At 43.2% G+C, this 15,476-nt stretch overlaps 3 protein-coding genes across 4 annotated transcripts; all 3 read right to left on the bottom strand.

Annotated features, from left to right (window-relative positions):
* Positions 1-898: 898 nt before the first annotated feature.
* retreg2 (reticulophagy regulator family member 2) lies at positions 899-5,951 on the bottom strand. The gene is made up of 9 exons (XM_083937746.1): positions 5,661-5,951; positions 5,081-5,184; positions 4,014-4,044; positions 3,498-3,627; positions 3,108-3,192; positions 2,865-3,002; positions 2,413-2,501; positions 1,935-2,070; positions 899-1,685 (listed from the first exon to the last, which is right to left on the bottom strand). The coding sequence occupies exons 1-9, from the start codon at positions 5,912-5,914 to the stop codon at positions 910-912; spliced, it is 1,743 nt and encodes a 580-aa protein (XP_083793872.1). The 5' UTR covers positions 5,915-5,951; the 3' UTR covers positions 899-909.
* Positions 5,952-6,786: 835 nt separating this feature from the next.
* prkag3a (protein kinase, AMP-activated, gamma 3a non-catalytic subunit) lies at positions 6,787-10,025 on the bottom strand. 2 transcript variants are annotated; one of them, XM_083937827.1, is made up of 13 exons: positions 9,911-10,025; positions 9,738-9,777; positions 9,450-9,550; positions 9,282-9,363; positions 9,135-9,193; positions 8,373-8,418; positions 8,206-8,260; positions 7,983-8,109; positions 7,721-7,886; positions 7,560-7,597; positions 7,332-7,478; positions 7,046-7,237; positions 6,787-6,963 (listed from the first exon to the last, which is right to left on the bottom strand). In XM_083937827.1, the coding sequence occupies exons 1-12, from the start codon at positions 9,926-9,928 to the stop codon at positions 7,121-7,123; spliced, it is 996 nt and encodes a 331-aa protein (XP_083793953.1). In that variant the 5' UTR covers positions 9,929-10,025; the 3' UTR covers positions 6,787-6,963; positions 7,046-7,120. The 2 variants fall into 2 exon arrangements, with proteins under 2 accessions (XP_083793953.1, XP_083793952.1); XM_083937826.1 differs by having other exon boundaries at positions 8,358-8,418.
* Positions 10,026-10,398: 373 nt separating this feature from the next.
* cnppd1 (cyclin Pas1/PHO80 domain containing 1) lies at positions 10,399-14,769 on the bottom strand. Its single transcript, XM_083938182.1, has 8 exons — positions 14,630-14,769; positions 13,714-13,816; positions 13,392-13,473; positions 13,166-13,286; positions 12,925-13,053; positions 12,775-12,836; positions 12,572-12,689; positions 10,399-12,412 (listed from the first exon to the last, which is right to left on the bottom strand). Exons 1-8 carry the CDS (start codon positions 14,690-14,692, stop codon positions 11,768-11,770), a joined length of 1,323 nt encoding a protein of 440 aa, XP_083794308.1. The 5' UTR covers positions 14,693-14,769; the 3' UTR covers positions 10,399-11,767.
* Between the last annotated feature and the right edge of the window lie 707 nt (positions 14,770-15,476).

Raw genomic sequence — 15,476 nt, forward strand, 5'->3', positions numbered from 1 at the left:
TCAGGAACATACATTTTGAGCTTGCCACATCGAAGCCACTTATGTGTATGGGTACTACTACTCGTCAACATCCATTAATGTCAAGGATTAAGTTTCCATTGCCAGGCAACAAGTGAGAGAGACGCCTACTGACTGAATGCTTCTGTCCAAACTGTAACCCTGGAGACCTCGGCGGTGAGGATAAAGTGAAGGGTAATATTATTGTTTTCACTAAGTCTAACTCTGGGAAAACACAACTACATTTTAAACCCTGGACGTCCACGGTGTCATTAAAACAATTACCGTACAATCATGAGGGGATTTGAATTACTTTTAAACTCCCTCTCAGCTCAACAAGAACGTTTCATCCACTGGTGTTAAATTAAATAATTTATGGCATATATATATATATTATTAGTTATATAATCCGACATTACAACTCTTGTCATCTGCATAAACCTCTGAATGAAAACAAGGTGGAAGGGTTAAGCTCTCAGCCACGGGAGAAAATAAAGGCATCATTATTCTGACTTGAGGCAGAACACAGACCGGCTTTTCACTATGCAGTAAGAAAATGTTATAAGTAAACCAGATATAAAATGCTTTGCAACCCCTGATAATAATGATGCCTCTGTAGCTGTTAACCCGAGCCAGTTTTGCCCAGAGCCTGCTCACTAAACATGATGCTATCAGGCCACAAAAAAAACTTCTGCGAATGGTAACGAGGCTGAACAGACGCTCGTGCCGAGAAGCTACGAGAGCAGAACTCACCCAGTAATCTCAACCATAGGCCTCACAATCTCTAACCAACAGTATTAACCGCCAAACTCTTTGATAAATGTTTTGTATATAGCAATATGTATGAATATAATGTAGGTCTAATGTACAAATAAAAACAAAACAGTTGGGTGGGGGGGGGCAACAGGGAAGCTATGACTGTGGTTGATGCTGAGGAGATGGAGGTGTCTCTGGAGCTCCCGGGGCTCCGCCCACCGCATGTCTGTCAGAGACGAGGTCCAGCCCCTCATCCAACTGCTCCAGTTCACTTTGGTCCAGAAGCTCAAAGTCCTCTTCCTCGGTCGGAACTAGCGTGTCGTCGGGCATCTCCTCGCCGGTGCCGCTTTCTGTCGTGATCGCCTCATCCAGGTCCTCGTCAGACCCCGGCGCCCCTATTGTGGTGGTGCCGATGGGTGGGGTGGAGGTCTCCAGAGCGCTCGGTGGGGTTTCAGTGGGGAGAAACTCAGCCAGGGAGGGCTCCTCGCTGGCCTCGCTGGAGCGCAGCATGGCTGACAGAGTGTTCTGCACCACAGTGGAGATGGCTGTGCTCACTATCTCCTCGCTCAAAGCCTCCAGGGACTGCTGTGTGTCCTGGGTCACTGCAGCTTCCTTCTCCCCTTCCTGCCTCACCGCTTCTCCCCCTGTGCCTGGCGCGGGCAGCACACCCTCCTCGCCCCCGGGTGGTCGTCCGTGTCCGTTGAAGTGCGTGTTCACAAAGTGGAGCGGAGATGCTAGGTGCTGGATGAGGAGGCTGGCGGGGCTCAACGGTTCCCTTTCAGATTGAGCACCAGCCTGGGATCCGTCACCTCGCAGAGGGAAGTGGAGCAGGTTGTGCTCCATGGATGGGAACTCCTCAATTGACGGGAACTCAGGAAGATCCCGCATGTAGGACTCTTCTGGGTCGCTGTGTAAACTCTGCTGGTCCAGGTCTGTGGTAGAGACGAGACAGCAGAAGAAGAAGAAGAGTCTGTTTACTTGAGTGCAGACTCTAGCTGAACATCCTGTAATTACCCACTTAAAAGAAAACTATTGATACAAACTTCATTTGAAATGAACAGATCTCAGCAGTTTTCACCTCCACCGAGCGTCGTGCTTTATTTTGAATTCATTTGAATCTCCCCAGCAAAAAAAAATACGCAAAAAGTGAAGTGCGACATTGACACCGGCGCTCATTTTACCTTCAGAGACGTCAGTGAGTTGAGGAGTGGTGGCTCTGGATACTGAGAACCCTCCACTCTCCAAGATGGATGCCTCCTCATCGGACAACTCCGAGTCTGTGATGGCCATCGCCAGAGCTGTGGTCTTCACATCCACCTGAGCAGCAGAGCCACAGCGTTACTTATCACTTCTAAAACACAGTCATCTTCCTTATTTCAGAATTGCACATGTTTGTTAAGAGCATGTTTGTTAAGAGCCTTGAGGTAAAAGCAGAGGTTCCATAGACACGTCATAGTGACTGAATGCCTGACATTACTACAACAGTGTTAGTTACGCCGATGGAATGTGGTCCTACTTGAAATATATATATGGCTTGAGCTAACAAAAAATATATATATAACACAATACACATACCCTGCTGCTCCCTACACTTCTGCTATACACACACCTTCATAAGTCTACTCTATATGTCAGTGTAATGTGGGTGTGTCTCCATACCGTCGTGGCGAAACAGGACAGCTCTTCCTCGCTCTCACTCTCCGTTTCAGCTCTTGGCTCATCCCCCTCTTCCATCTCCTTCTTCACCTCTGTTAAACACACACACCCACTTTTGAAAATGTCCCCCACTGGGCGATGCTGGGGAGATACGGGCTCAAGGTACAACTGGAACCAGAGGAAACTTAGTATAATATAATCACACTTGCTTAATATTCAGCCCCGTTCTATTTACACAATTATATCATATGTGGTGTTACAATGAGGTTGGTTATCAGTAAGAAGGATTAGAAAGGTGATCTACATCGATTTAAAACTCAAGCTCCTTGTGTTACACTTCCTCCTCTGCCGCATGCTTGGTCCTGTAACACAAGCGTGCGTTTTTAATAGTAGCAGGAATTGAATTTGAGTCAGGACTGAAACCAATCGCCTGAAGGTGTCACAGTAACACTCACTCCTCTTGTCGTGCTTGCGCGGCTCGGTATCTCCCTTCATGCTGTAGTCGAGTTTCATCAGGATTGGCTCCAAGCCAGTGTACATCCTCTGGATCAGCTCATGGTACACCACCAGCGGCCACAACAGCACGCTCAGGACTGAACAGGTGCACGGACAAAAGAGGGACAACTTTATACTGCCCTCTTTTTTCTTCACGGGTATCAAAGCGAATGCAAAAGCCACAAGAAGAAGTGGTGACTCACCAATAATATAGGAGATCATGATTCCAGGTACATAATGCCCAACCACGGCAAGTACAAAGCAGCCGCTGCACATCATCACGCAGAACTGGGAGACAGAACAAGGAAGACAAATTAGACTGTTACACCTTGCAAGCTGCACGGGGTACAAGATAAGGAAGTCTGCAGGTGTGTTTGTGTATGATAGATGAGGATGTCTGGCAACTGCAGCACTTGCTAAAATCAGAAAAACTGCATTGTGCGTTGCAGATTCCCATACTATACATGTTTATGGTGAGTTTGTAATAATGAATAAAAAATATAAACATTTAGGGTGTCTGATATATGTGACACTTGTACTGTAAATGTCCTTTCCCTTGTGCGTCAGCGGGCAGAGTCAGAGTGCCGTCGTACCTTGCCGTGGTTCTGTCGTTTGTACTGCAGCATCTCCTGCAGGTACAGGGAGTAGGTCAAGTAGCTCTCAGCCAGGTGGTGGCTGAGCTCAGGAACACTGAGCAGACGCTGCTCCCCACTCATTGTGTCGCTGTATACAAACAACACACACACACACATACACACACGCGCGCACACACACACACACACACATTCACACAGGAAGAGAGTGAGAAAACATTTGTAAAGGGTAAAAATCTGTACTTAAAGTGCTTCAGGCAGACAGGTAATGCATGATTCCATGTCAATATAATGACAGTGGAGACGCACACAGGTGAACACAAATACAATAGACTAAACTTGACTGGGAGCCTAAAATGAGTTCTGATGATATGGTGTTAAATGTGACAGAAATGTCATGAACACAGAGGGACTGCACGCTCATTTTGAACTGTTTCAGGATGTAAAGACACAAGAGTCGAGTCGTAAAGAACACGATGTTACGAGTCATCTATTAGTCGTGTACACACCACACACCTTTGCACAGGGGGAGCCTCTGCGTGTTGAACTGCAGGAGAGGAAACAAAACACCATTAGCAGCAGATCTTGAACACAAATTTGTTTCACCGGTTACCTACACTGGTGTGAATGGGAGCACCTTCACTTTATTATGAGAATGGAAGATTCCCATTAAGTATGCATAACCTCAGTGGTTCTCAAACTTTGTACATGACGTAACAACCTCAGAAAATATCAGGCTCTCTAAGTCCCAACACTAAGACTAATGTTGAAATACACTATTCAGCTGCAGAGAGGGAGGTTTAGTCTTCATCAGAAGATTTTTTATTGTTGACAGTCTTCAGCCACAGCCACGCTGTAGGATCAGAACTGACACGTCAGTGTTCCCAAACCAATTATTTTACCTCTGTTTACTCTCTTACATCACAGTTTAGCTCGTAATTCAGCTCTAATTACATGACTGATCAACCAAACCAAGAGGTGTCATTGGTTTCCTACCTTCCAGTTAACTTGATTCTTAAAATGTGGCTTAGACACTGGAGGTAAACTTTCACAGCAGGGTTACACAGGGGCGGTAAGCTTTTGGTAAATTGCTGGAAAAACTTACTTTAAATTACTTTTCAAGGATCCTAAAAGTTTAAATATTTTTTTAGTATTATAATAATTTAGCATTACGTTTCCTTTCTTTATTCTAGAGATTTCTTCAAGTACCACCAGTGGAACAAGTACCACCGTTTCAGAATCAGAATCAGAAATACTTTAATAATGCCAGGGGGAAATTACTTTTGTTACAAAACTCCAGAAATACAAACAACAAATATATCATAGAGACAGTTTGAGAACCAGTACATTACCTGATACATCATTGAGGTACTTATTTTGAATAATTTGATGATATCTCAGTCAAAGTTTTGCTTTAGATATAGATATTTAAAAGTGTACACGCTGGCATAGCTGTAACTCCTCTGCACAGTGAAGACAATGTGAACAGGTTTGAATTGGCTCAGCAACAGTAAACACTTGCTGGGGCAGTGAGTGACACAGCCTGAGGACCAGATTCAAATTACACTAAGGTCCGGGCTTACCAGTGATGATGGGCAACTTTGGCTTCCATCTCTCCAGCAGCATGAGCCCCAACAGGGACACACTCAACAGGAACAGAGGCCGCAGGGAGGTGGATGACAGGAGCCTGTGGACACAATCAGATAAATAAACAACCTACCAACATGTACATATGATCAACATACACACACATATATATATATAATGTCACTTAACTGACGTCCAAATTAACCTTAACACACATCTACATAGCACCTTTGTTGTTTGTGCCTGTCACTGACAGCTGGTTAACAAGGCCCGGGCCACTAAGCATGACACGGGCGTTTGTTAGTGTGGGACCGGAAGAAGGCTGGAACTGAAAAATGACTCTTTATTCAGCGCAATAACAACGTTTGTCCGTTCCTGTTTAAATGCACGACTCACTCATTTACCCCGCTAAAAAAATAAAGTTTAAACTGTCTTGCGAGCTACGTTAGCATTAGGCTAAAGACGTGGGATTAGATAACTTATCCTCGCGGACGTTAGCCAGGTGGTAAATGACGTCAATGCAACCTCCTCGCGCTGTCAGGAAGCTGGAAAGAGCCCGACATTAAACACCATTACCAGAATAAAGTGTTGAGTGTCAGGGCGACAGAGATGCTGTACAGCGGCCTCTCCCACACCAGCAGCCTCTGCACCCACAGCAGCAGGGGCTCGTACTGCGATAGCCAGCCCTGCAGACACTCCCGCAGGCGGACCAGCTCCGGGTCCCCGTCCCCGCACACCTGCTCCGATGTCCCCGCGGGGAAAAGAGACTCAAGGCCGACCGAAGACGAGGTAACCGAGGGGCGTCTTCTGGCCTCCTCTCCGCTCGCCATGTTTCCCCTCACTTTGTTATGTTGTTTTGGATATCACGGGGTGTGCGTGCGCGCGTGTGTGTGTGTGTGTGGGGAGGAGATCAGCGTCACCCGTGACGTGTGACGGACTTTAAAAAAAACAACTCTGCTTCCGGTTGTGACTTTCAAAATAAAAACTCAACAGGTACAAATGATGAAGAAATTTTGATTTGATCAATGGAAATATAAGCTTTGAAAAGGTGTTTTTTAACGGTCACTTCATATCTAATTTAACGATCAAATTTTTTACCTTTACATTATTAAAAAGGAATTAATTTACAATATCATGGCATGGAAAACATTGTAAAAATACCTCTCAACATACATACAAGGCACAATGGATAAAAAGGATAACTTAAATTGTAAATATAAATGTAAATATAAATATAGATAATATAAATAAATAAATAAATATAAATATGTGAGCATGCAGGCCAGGATTTATCCATTTCCGGTCACATTGTTGATAATTTCTGGCAACTTGATGTACCAAAGACACAGATGGGCGGACGGATAACAAGCCCGTCACGGATGATGTATACATTTATATTGCATACAGAGTTTATAGTCACGTGTTTAGAGAGAATGGGGTTATAGTGTACCGCCCGTGTGTTAGAGATATCCTTCTACTGCATGCATACATGTTACATAAAGCTCCCACTACCAGTGATCCAACTACTTCTAGTACTGCTACTACGGATCATTTATGTTGTATATTTTGGTAGGACTCAAGCCTGTGTATTCAATTTGTATAGGTTGTTCTTTATATAAGAACACTCCAGCCATAGTCCTTCAGCAGTATCCAGGAAATGGACTGTACATTGAAAAGAGCACATAGAGCAAGTTTTGATACAAATGTTTAATACAGAAATATACAGTATTGCGTAAACACATATTGATCAATTTGATCAAATGCAGCCAATATGGACACTGTGCTAGAGAGCTACAGATCACATCTTCATGTAAACAGCAGCGCAGCCAGGGGACGTTTCTTTCTCTTGTGAGCGCTCATTTCAGTCACATGTTGATTTCTGAAAGACAAAAGCAAAAGCTACTATTATTCTACTCAGTATCTTTCATGAGTATCCTAAAAAAAAAGGCTTTAGAGCCTACCTGGCTGGGTACATGGCCAGGACTCAAGCCTACACAGGTGGTAAAAGAGGGAAGGGGGCCCTCTGTCCCCTGGTGTTAGGACAAAAGGGCATCAATACCTGCAGGGGTTAAGACCATGGCCTGCAGCAGGTCAGACAGAGAGATGATGCCCTTCACCATGTCAGCCCTGTCCACCAGGACCAGCCGATGGACCTGGGGTAAATGATGAAAACGACAGGGAAAGATCATTCTCCTGTATTTCTTAGATCTTGTGATTTCAAAGAACTCTTCTGAAGAAAATATCTACCTCAGCATTGACTATACGGTCTATGATGGTTTCCAATGATTCATAAGGGTAGCACTTGATTACTCCTTCCACAAAACATGTCCGCCTGCGAACGGCCTCCTCCATCGGCATGTCTAGACTGTTGTACAACTTCTGGGCTGCTAGATTCTGCCACGGAGCAAACATAGATTCAGCACAGTGTACTTTGAGATTGAGATTACAAATACAACACGCATAAGACACACTTACAATGACATCAAATCTGGAGTAGAGTGACACCACTTTGCCTGAGAAAACAAATCGTTGGATGCTTTAATTTAAGTCCAAGGGTACGTTTCAAACTGTAATACACATCTAAACTGATAAATAAAACTCTATGGTGTAAAGCAATAAACCTGTTTAGAGCATACCTTGTTCGTCCACCACAGGTAGTGCAGACACCCGCCTTTCCACAAAAATGGAGAGGGCGTCGTAAAGTGTCGCCGTTTGCTTGACAGTGGCGATGTTCCTGAAAGTTCCGATCCCAAGATCCTGGATCTGCTTTCTGATGAATGCAGGCTTTGGGACTTTTTTCCTCTGAGAAAAGCCGAACACCATAGAAGAACATTAACGCATGCAAACGTAAACGAACCCGGTGCATGTAAACTTCATGGTTAACATCTGCTTGCTCACAAATATATGGAGGAACTTGAGGATCCTTTTGTGGGTGAGAATATGCAGGACGTTTCCAGAGCCTGGGTCGATGACTGGCAGCCTGTGGATCTTATGTTTAAGTAAAGAATAGATGGCATCGAAGAGGCTGAGATCAAGAGTGGAAGAGACAATTTACTGCCAGAATGTAAACAGAGTTAAAAGAGTATCAGAGAGGACATCTGAGAGTGTTGTGTGCACCCACCTGGCCTCTGGAGTGATACTAATGAGGAATTGATTGGAACATTGTAAGTAGACATCTAGATAGAGGAGAGAGAGAGAGAGAGAGAGCTCTAGTGGAAACTTACAGAGATGTGTGCGCAGAGATAATAGCATTGATCCGTATTGGTTATTTACTTTGAAATGAATCACCTCTCCATGTCTCAATCTTGTGGCTCTCCAGCTCATACATTTGAACCTGTGGAGGGAAACCCGAATGTCAAGTTATGAGTCACATCAAGAACAGGTCAGATTAAATATTGCAGAACCGCAAAGCCCAACAAGTGTGGGAGTTTCTAAATGTGTTCTACTGCCAGCACTGAGGCATGTCTAAAATAGTCATTAACATTTCTTTATGATTATCTGTAGCTCATAAAAAAGAGGTATTTAATAATAGTATATGATAGCTATGTTATCTTAAAGGTCCCATGTTGTAAAATGTAGCATTTACCTGTCTTTGTGATTATAAAGCTTGAGTTTGAGCTGCTTTATAAATACTGTGAAAGGACCAAAACACTCAATCCACAGTGAAACACACAGCCTGTATTCAGAAACTGTGTCTTTAAACGAGCCGACAGGACTTCTGTACGGTTGTGATGTCACAAATATACTACATATGGGTAGAAAGTGACGCTACAGTGCGGTTACATTCCCCGGCTGCATGACGGTGCAGAGACGCTGAGAATGCAGTGCCGGAAACACTGACCAATCAGGGCAGACTGGCCTCTGTCAAGCGGGAGGCTTAAAGAGACAGGCTCTAAAACAGAGCAAATTATGTGTTTTTTAAATATAAATGCATGTTAACATGTTCTATTCGAAAACCATAATGCAAATCTGTACCTGAACATGATAATAAATAATATGGGACCTTTAATATTGTGGGAAAACTAAGTCCTAAACCGTAGTCATGCTCACCAAAGGGGACTTGTAATAGCAATGGAGGATGTTGATGAAATCTGTGATAGTCAGCATACCTGTGAGAGAAAAGGATTTATGTTGCCATTATCAGAATGGAGTGACCGATACTTCACTGAGGCTGTGTCATTAATCCCCTCATCTCACCCACAAATCTCTGTAACTGGCTGTCCCATAAAGGCGCCGCCCTCAAGCCATTTGCCACCAGTGCAAAAAAGGCCTTTTTCACCTATGAAAGTCATAAATTCACAGTCAGACTGAGGATTTACAAGCAACGCCAATGGGGATTCAAGCTTGCGTGCACACGTTTCTTACTTGCAGCTTGGTATCAAATATGACCAGTTTACAGCTGGTTGGAATGGCATCATAGCAGCTGTGACTCTTCATGAAATTCATGTAGACCGTGGCTTCAGCATCTGAGGAGTCACACATTATACTACCAAACAGCTGATCACTTTACCTGACAGGCAAGGACACATGCACGCACCTCCAAACTAGCACCAACAGCCCAGATCCATACACCTGCATGTGTACGCACTGGACAACCCTGCTTATATGCAAATGTTCATAACACACAACACGCTACAACTACTGTGATCATACCTCGTTTCTGTATTTCCTGCTTCTTATTTGGGAGTGTCACCTACAACAGAGCAAGAGAGCAAAAAACATTCTCCACATGACATTGTCAAGATAGTTTGAAACCCACAAGGCTGCTCATTTTCTCGTTCCCAAGAACAGTTAAAGCTCCACAAACACCCACATCGGCATTTCACCTGCGAGGGAAGCTCCATAATCCTGTTGTGTGTCCATGAAAAAGTTGTTTTCAAAGCAGCAAACTCAAAGTGCTTGTGACTCCGGTTTGTTACCCTTTCCCATAAAGCAGTTGGGTCTATATTAGGAGCTCTCGAGTGGTATGTGTCAGGCCCGGGTTGCAGGGGAGGGGTGAAAGAAGCTGGCGCAGGGGAAGGGGGGTGGGACATTTAGGATTCTGCCAAAACCAGAGTGATCCACATCCTTCGAAAACACACTCATCGCCTTGGCTTTCCTTTAGCACCTTCTGCCATCTCGGATCACATTCGTTTGCCACCATTTATTGGCTGCAGTGAAGTGTAGCGCACACAGGGTGGAGCCTCCAGTGCAGAATGAATCGTTTAAGAGGTTTTTACAAATGATTTACATTGTTAAATAGTAGTGTTTCAAATGTTGATCTACCGGGCTTGACACTGTCGTTGACACAGGAGAGAATTAACAAATGTCACAAAGAACTGCATCCTTTATTAGTACATGGGTTTCCTACAGTTTTGTACAATATTTGCATTTTACACCATGTACAAAATTAAAGGACGTCGTGCTTCAAAGTGTATCAAATTCAGATGCTCAGAGCATTTTTTTCAAAGGTTCAATTACAAAGTAAATGTCCTGGGGACCATGAGTAACTCTGTACATACAAAGAAAATCAATGCTTTACATTTCCCTCTGGTGTTTAAAAAGATACACCTAACGATGCTGTATTAATGGAGTGAAGTGTCCTGGTGCAGTGAAAACGGAGCCAGATGTGCAAAATTCCAGACTGCATCAAGAAAGAAATAGCGCTGTTAGCCTGTAACGTGTTATATTCAGGATGTTCACTTCAAAAGCACCTCTCAGAAACCAAGTGGAAACGGCATGAAACCCAGGAGCCCATGCTCTTAACACAGACCTTCTTCCCTTGGAAATTTGGCTACATTAAGGTTACAGAGAGGTGGCTTCAGGGTCCTGTCACCACATAACATCGGACAAATATTGACTATAAAATGAACATTTCTGAAAACCATAAATGAACAGAATAAAAAGTTTTCGGTTTCTGTGTGGCCAAGGATTGTTACACTGAGGTATGGAGACGATGTCTGCGTTCAAACTGTCCGTTTCCTTTCTTTGAGGTTTTCCCCTGAATATAAAAATGAGACAATTTGTTTCACAGACAGTAACAAAAACTATCTGGTGTACAAAGTCAGTGCTTGCTGCGTGTGTATGACCCATGTGTGATGTAAAGCTCCTTATGCATAGATGGAAAATAAATGGTAACACCAAGCAAATATAGAAAAGCCAAAATGAAGTAGATAAAGTAAACTGGTTTAGTCCCTCCTCCTGTGAAACTCAACTTTCAGATATGCCGTGAAACCTCCACACGCTTTCATCAACTTGCCAAGTAGCAAGCCACTTATAATAACTCAAAACACACACATCACCAACGCCCTACACCTCCACCTAACAGGTCTGAACTTTCAAACAATGATAAATGTGGGTATCAAAACAGTTTGGTTGCAGCCAAGAATATATCAAACTATATTCAAATTCCTTGTGATATTCTCTGCATTTGAAAAAAACAAAACACACTGCAGAGCATTAAGTGCACACACACTATGGCCTTTCACTTATGGCAAATTATTTCTGCAGTGCTGGGCTATAACTGAATTTACAAACTCTCACCCTGTCTGTGCCTAACTGATCTTGCCTTTGAACCTGTAACGTAGATCTGGAAAAAATAATCAAAAGCATGCCTTGAAGCAGCTGATGAGCCATGAAAATAATGCTGGTTTCTTTTCCAGAGTCCATTACCACAGGTTGACAGCAGAATCGTGTGCCAGTCACTAGCCGGGCATGAGCAGAGCTTGAGCTTTGTCGACAGGTAACATAGACTTTGGATGGCAGTGTCCCAGCTGTATAGGGGGAAACACCTCTAGGCGAGAGTTCAGACTTGGTTCCGACACTCCAAGAAAGCTGGAGGCCAGCCACGGTGCGGGACGTTGATGGTTATCAAGGGGACTGTGAGTGAAGAGCGTTGAGGTGTTTCTAAGCCCACACTGAAGAGGAGGGAGAGATGCGAGACAGCCAGGACAGAAGAAGGAGACAGGAGACCAGGTTTGGGGAGCTTCATCATCAGAATCTGTTTCAGGATGTATGTGACCCATTGAGGCAAGAAGGGAGCCCCAGAGACACAATATTGATGTCTGTGAGGAAGCAGATGGGGGACTTTGTCCGTGGTCCTGGTTGATTCCATGTGCACCGGTCTGACTGTGTTGACTCTTGTTGGCTAAAACACAACAGGGGGGGCGCAGGGCTGCAGGCGGAGCTTCTGAGTTCAGGTTGGTCTGAAGGTGGGTGGGGCTAATCTCAACTGGAGCTGGAAGCATGGATTGGCCACTGCCGGAGAGAGTGAGCTGGTGCAGCACAGCACTGGTGGCAATGAGGCCAGCTACACTGGTTAGATAGACGAGGCCGAGCGTACAGGATACCTGAAAATAAAACGAAACCTGATGATCAAACCTAATATGAGCACAAATGGGTTTAACCATATTGTTGTTGCAATGGTTGCATGGATAAGTTATAAATGGAGAGAGGAAAACATAAACATAAATATCCTCTTAACTCCATTCAACTCCATTCTCTCTCACCTTGATAAAGTGCTGATAGATGGCTGTGAGGGCTTGACTCCACGCGGATTGCTCCAGCAGCACACAGAGGTCAGTGTAGGTGAACCAGCCGCGTTTCATCCCCTGCCGCTCTGCAATGCTGAGGATAAAGGCCACAGTCAGAAATACTCAATTCACACTGGTTATAAACAAACAGTGCCAATAAGTATTTTCTGATTACCAACCTGGTTTCCAGTTGACTTAGTAGATCAAATAAGTCATTTGGCTCGGTGAAGAGGCTCCACTCCTGAAAGATACGACACAATGGTTTGGACAAAGAACTTGAATCCAAACGCATGTGTAAGCACACATGACATGCGCACGCACACACTTACAATGGCATTCAAGAAGTTCATCTCCAGATTGTTAATAGTTTTGACGTCCAACTTGCCGGCTGCTCCCCACTCATCGTTGAAAACCTCTTCTTCCTCTCCTTCATCATACAGGTACTTGCTGGCAACCATCTAATTCAATGATACCATTAGACTCAGTTTAGAAAACAGCAATATACGACCCAACTGCCGAAAAATATCACTGACACGCACAGAATGACCCACTAACCCAACAAACACATACCATAGAGATCAGGAAGAGGTCAGAGGAGGAGATCTTTTGAAGGTATTCAGGGTTTCTATGTCGGAGCCTTTCTATGTAAACTAAAGCTAGCATCATTGCACACGGCGAGATGCAAGCCTCCCTGAAGCAAAACATAGATTGGTGTTAGATGAATTACAGCAGCAATACATTTAGATCCTACATTAAGGCATAAGTGATGCATTTATGCATAATACAAAGAACAAACCTTGAGACATGAGCAGCATACTTCTTGTGGAGCTTTCTTATTGGGCTTGGGGCAGACTTTTGGAAGATTTCTACAGCGATATCTGAAATGACACAAAGTAAAAAGCCAAAAGTGAAAAGTGTGCAATCCCAATATATCCATTTAAGTGTATTAATTCTCTACAATTAACATGTTACATATGGCCGCAACTTTGAAGTTAGCCCAAACCTCTTTGCCTGACTTCTAGCAAGCCAGAAAAAAACTAGCACATCCAGTATTTCTTATGAAGGGGCGTGGAGGAGGAGCTGCTTTGTGATAATCTAGTTTAAATGCTTGAACTCACCTGTAACAGGGCAGGAGAGGGCATCCAAAGACACATCTTTGTCCAGGCCATAATACAGTCGTTTTCTCACTCGTTCAGTCAACTTCTGGTGTCCAGGAAGAAACTACAAAAACATAACAAGGCTGGATTAGCTATATAGAGTTAAAGTTTTAAAGCAATATGCTGAGCACTAATTTCACTAATATGCAGATGTATTCAATGCTTCCAGTGACACTACGCGTTTACTGTGAGCTGAGCTAACGCTAGGTCCGTAGCTAGCTCTTTTAAAACGTTTTCATTAAACAATTACAATGAACAAAAATACAAGGTTTACAATAAACAACACATTGATGACATAATTCATTAATAAATAAATCAAAGAGAGTAAAAAACAAACAAAAAACAGACAAATAAATAATACTAACTAAAAATTAATGAACAGAAAATAGATAAGCAACGATCTCAGTACTAGGAGGAAAGAAGCTAATTTAGGTACAGTTTTGCAGTTTTTTGTTTGTGAATAGAGAATTTTCTCGTCTAGGATAAAGTTAATTAGGAAAGAACAACAACAACACTATTACCTTCTGGGTAAGCATAGTAGCAAGGTCCGTAGCTAGCTTGTCAAAGGAGAGTGAGCCTATTAACGTTAGCTAACAAAGTACTAGCGTTAGGAGCTTTTTTTATTTATCATTTTAAAACAACACATTTTGTGGCCTGAATTACAGACTTTAATCAATGCAGCATTTGTAGGTAATGTCCTAGGTTAACATATTCGAACAAGGGGCCCAACTTTAACTAATAGCTACCGCTAAACTATAACCTAAGTTACTGTTAGCTAATGTCAGCTAACGTTAGCTGACATTAGCTCCCGTAGCTAAGGCGCCTAGCACCTGACGTGAGTTTGTTGATAAAGCGCGGTGGTAACTCAACGACATACCGTGAACTCCTGGAAGTCCGAGAACTGAAATGTCTTTTCGTTGAATAGAGCGTCGAAATCCATATCTACTATAGATTAAACATCAGCCCGCCGAGTGCTGAAGAGACGACTGTTTGGCCTGGACCTCGGTTGACAAGCACCACAGCAACACACCCTGCTGCCCGGGACACAGCGTTCTCTCCGGGGCTGCTGCATCCGGTGGTGCTTCACTGCCACCTGCTGGAGGGAGTGGGCTACTGCAGGGAAGGTTATTATGGAGGACGAAACATGACTTATGTAAATAAATAAATAAATAAATAAGTAAATAAATACATTAACACTGAAATACATTAATACATAAATACATCTAAGTGGACACATATGTTATTAATTTATTTTTTCTGTCTATTATTGTGTATTTTTTGGTATATATTTCTGTATATATCCACTTTAAAATAAGTGATGTATTATCATTTTTTCTCATATTTGTAATGAATACCAAGTTCAAATAAAAGAAAACAAACTCCTGCAGTGTCAGGTGACGTATATTTCATTTTAAAATACCTGTACCACAGGGATGCATGCAAACACGTGTAAATAAAAATTAACCATATATTCCTGACTGTCACGAATACCAATAAGATCATGCCAACTGGTAAACAAACAGAACAGTAGCATCGGAACTAGGGGTGCAGCAAGTGGAAATTGTATAACAGCGAAATGCAGAACAACATTCAGACAATCATCCTTCCCAGTGTTAGGCACCAAACGGTGGAATACATCACTACCCTACATCAAAACACTGACGGAGCTCAAGGTTTTTTACACACAAGTAAAACAATGGTTGAAAGAGAAAAACACCTGTGAA

The sequence above is a fragment of the Echiichthys vipera genome (assembly GCF_963691815.1).
Source record: "Echiichthys vipera genome assembly, chromosome: 23".
Lineage (NCBI taxonomy): Eukaryota > Metazoa > Chordata > Actinopteri > Perciformes > Trachinidae > Echiichthys > Echiichthys vipera.

Coding starts and splice junctions, on each gene's coding strand:
- prkag3a (XM_083937826.1), bottom strand. Junction 8,419..9,134: donor GCTATTACAAGTCCCCTTTG/GTGAGCATGACT, acceptor TTCCCTCCACAG/GTTCAAATGTATGAGCTGGA. Junction 8,261..8,357: donor GAGAGGTGATTCATTTCAAA/GTAAATAACCAA, acceptor TCCTCTATCTAG/ATGTCTACTTACAATGTTCC.
- cnppd1 (XM_083938182.1), bottom strand. CDS start 14,692: ATGGATTTCGACGCTCTATTCAACGAAAAGACATTTCAGTTCTCGGAC. Junction 13,474..13,713: donor CCTCTCCTGCCCTGTTACAG/GTGAGTTCAAGC, acceptor GTGTCATTTCAG/ATATCGCTGTAGAAATCTTC. Junction 12,837..12,924: donor TGAACTTCTTGAATGCCATT/GTAAGTGTGTGC, acceptor CGTATCTTTCAG/GAGTGGAGCCTCTTCACCGA.
- retreg2 (XM_083937746.1), bottom strand. CDS start 5,914: ATGGCGAGCGGAGAGGAGGCCAGAAGACGCCCCTCGGTTACCTCGTCT. Junction 5,185..5,660: donor ACACTCAACACTTTATTCTG/GTAATGGTGTTT, acceptor TTGTGTCCACAG/GCTCCTGTCATCCACCTCCC. Junction 1,686..1,934: donor ACTCACTGACGTCTCTGAAG/GTAAAATGAGCG, acceptor TCTCTACCACAG/ACCTGGACCAGCAGAGTTTA.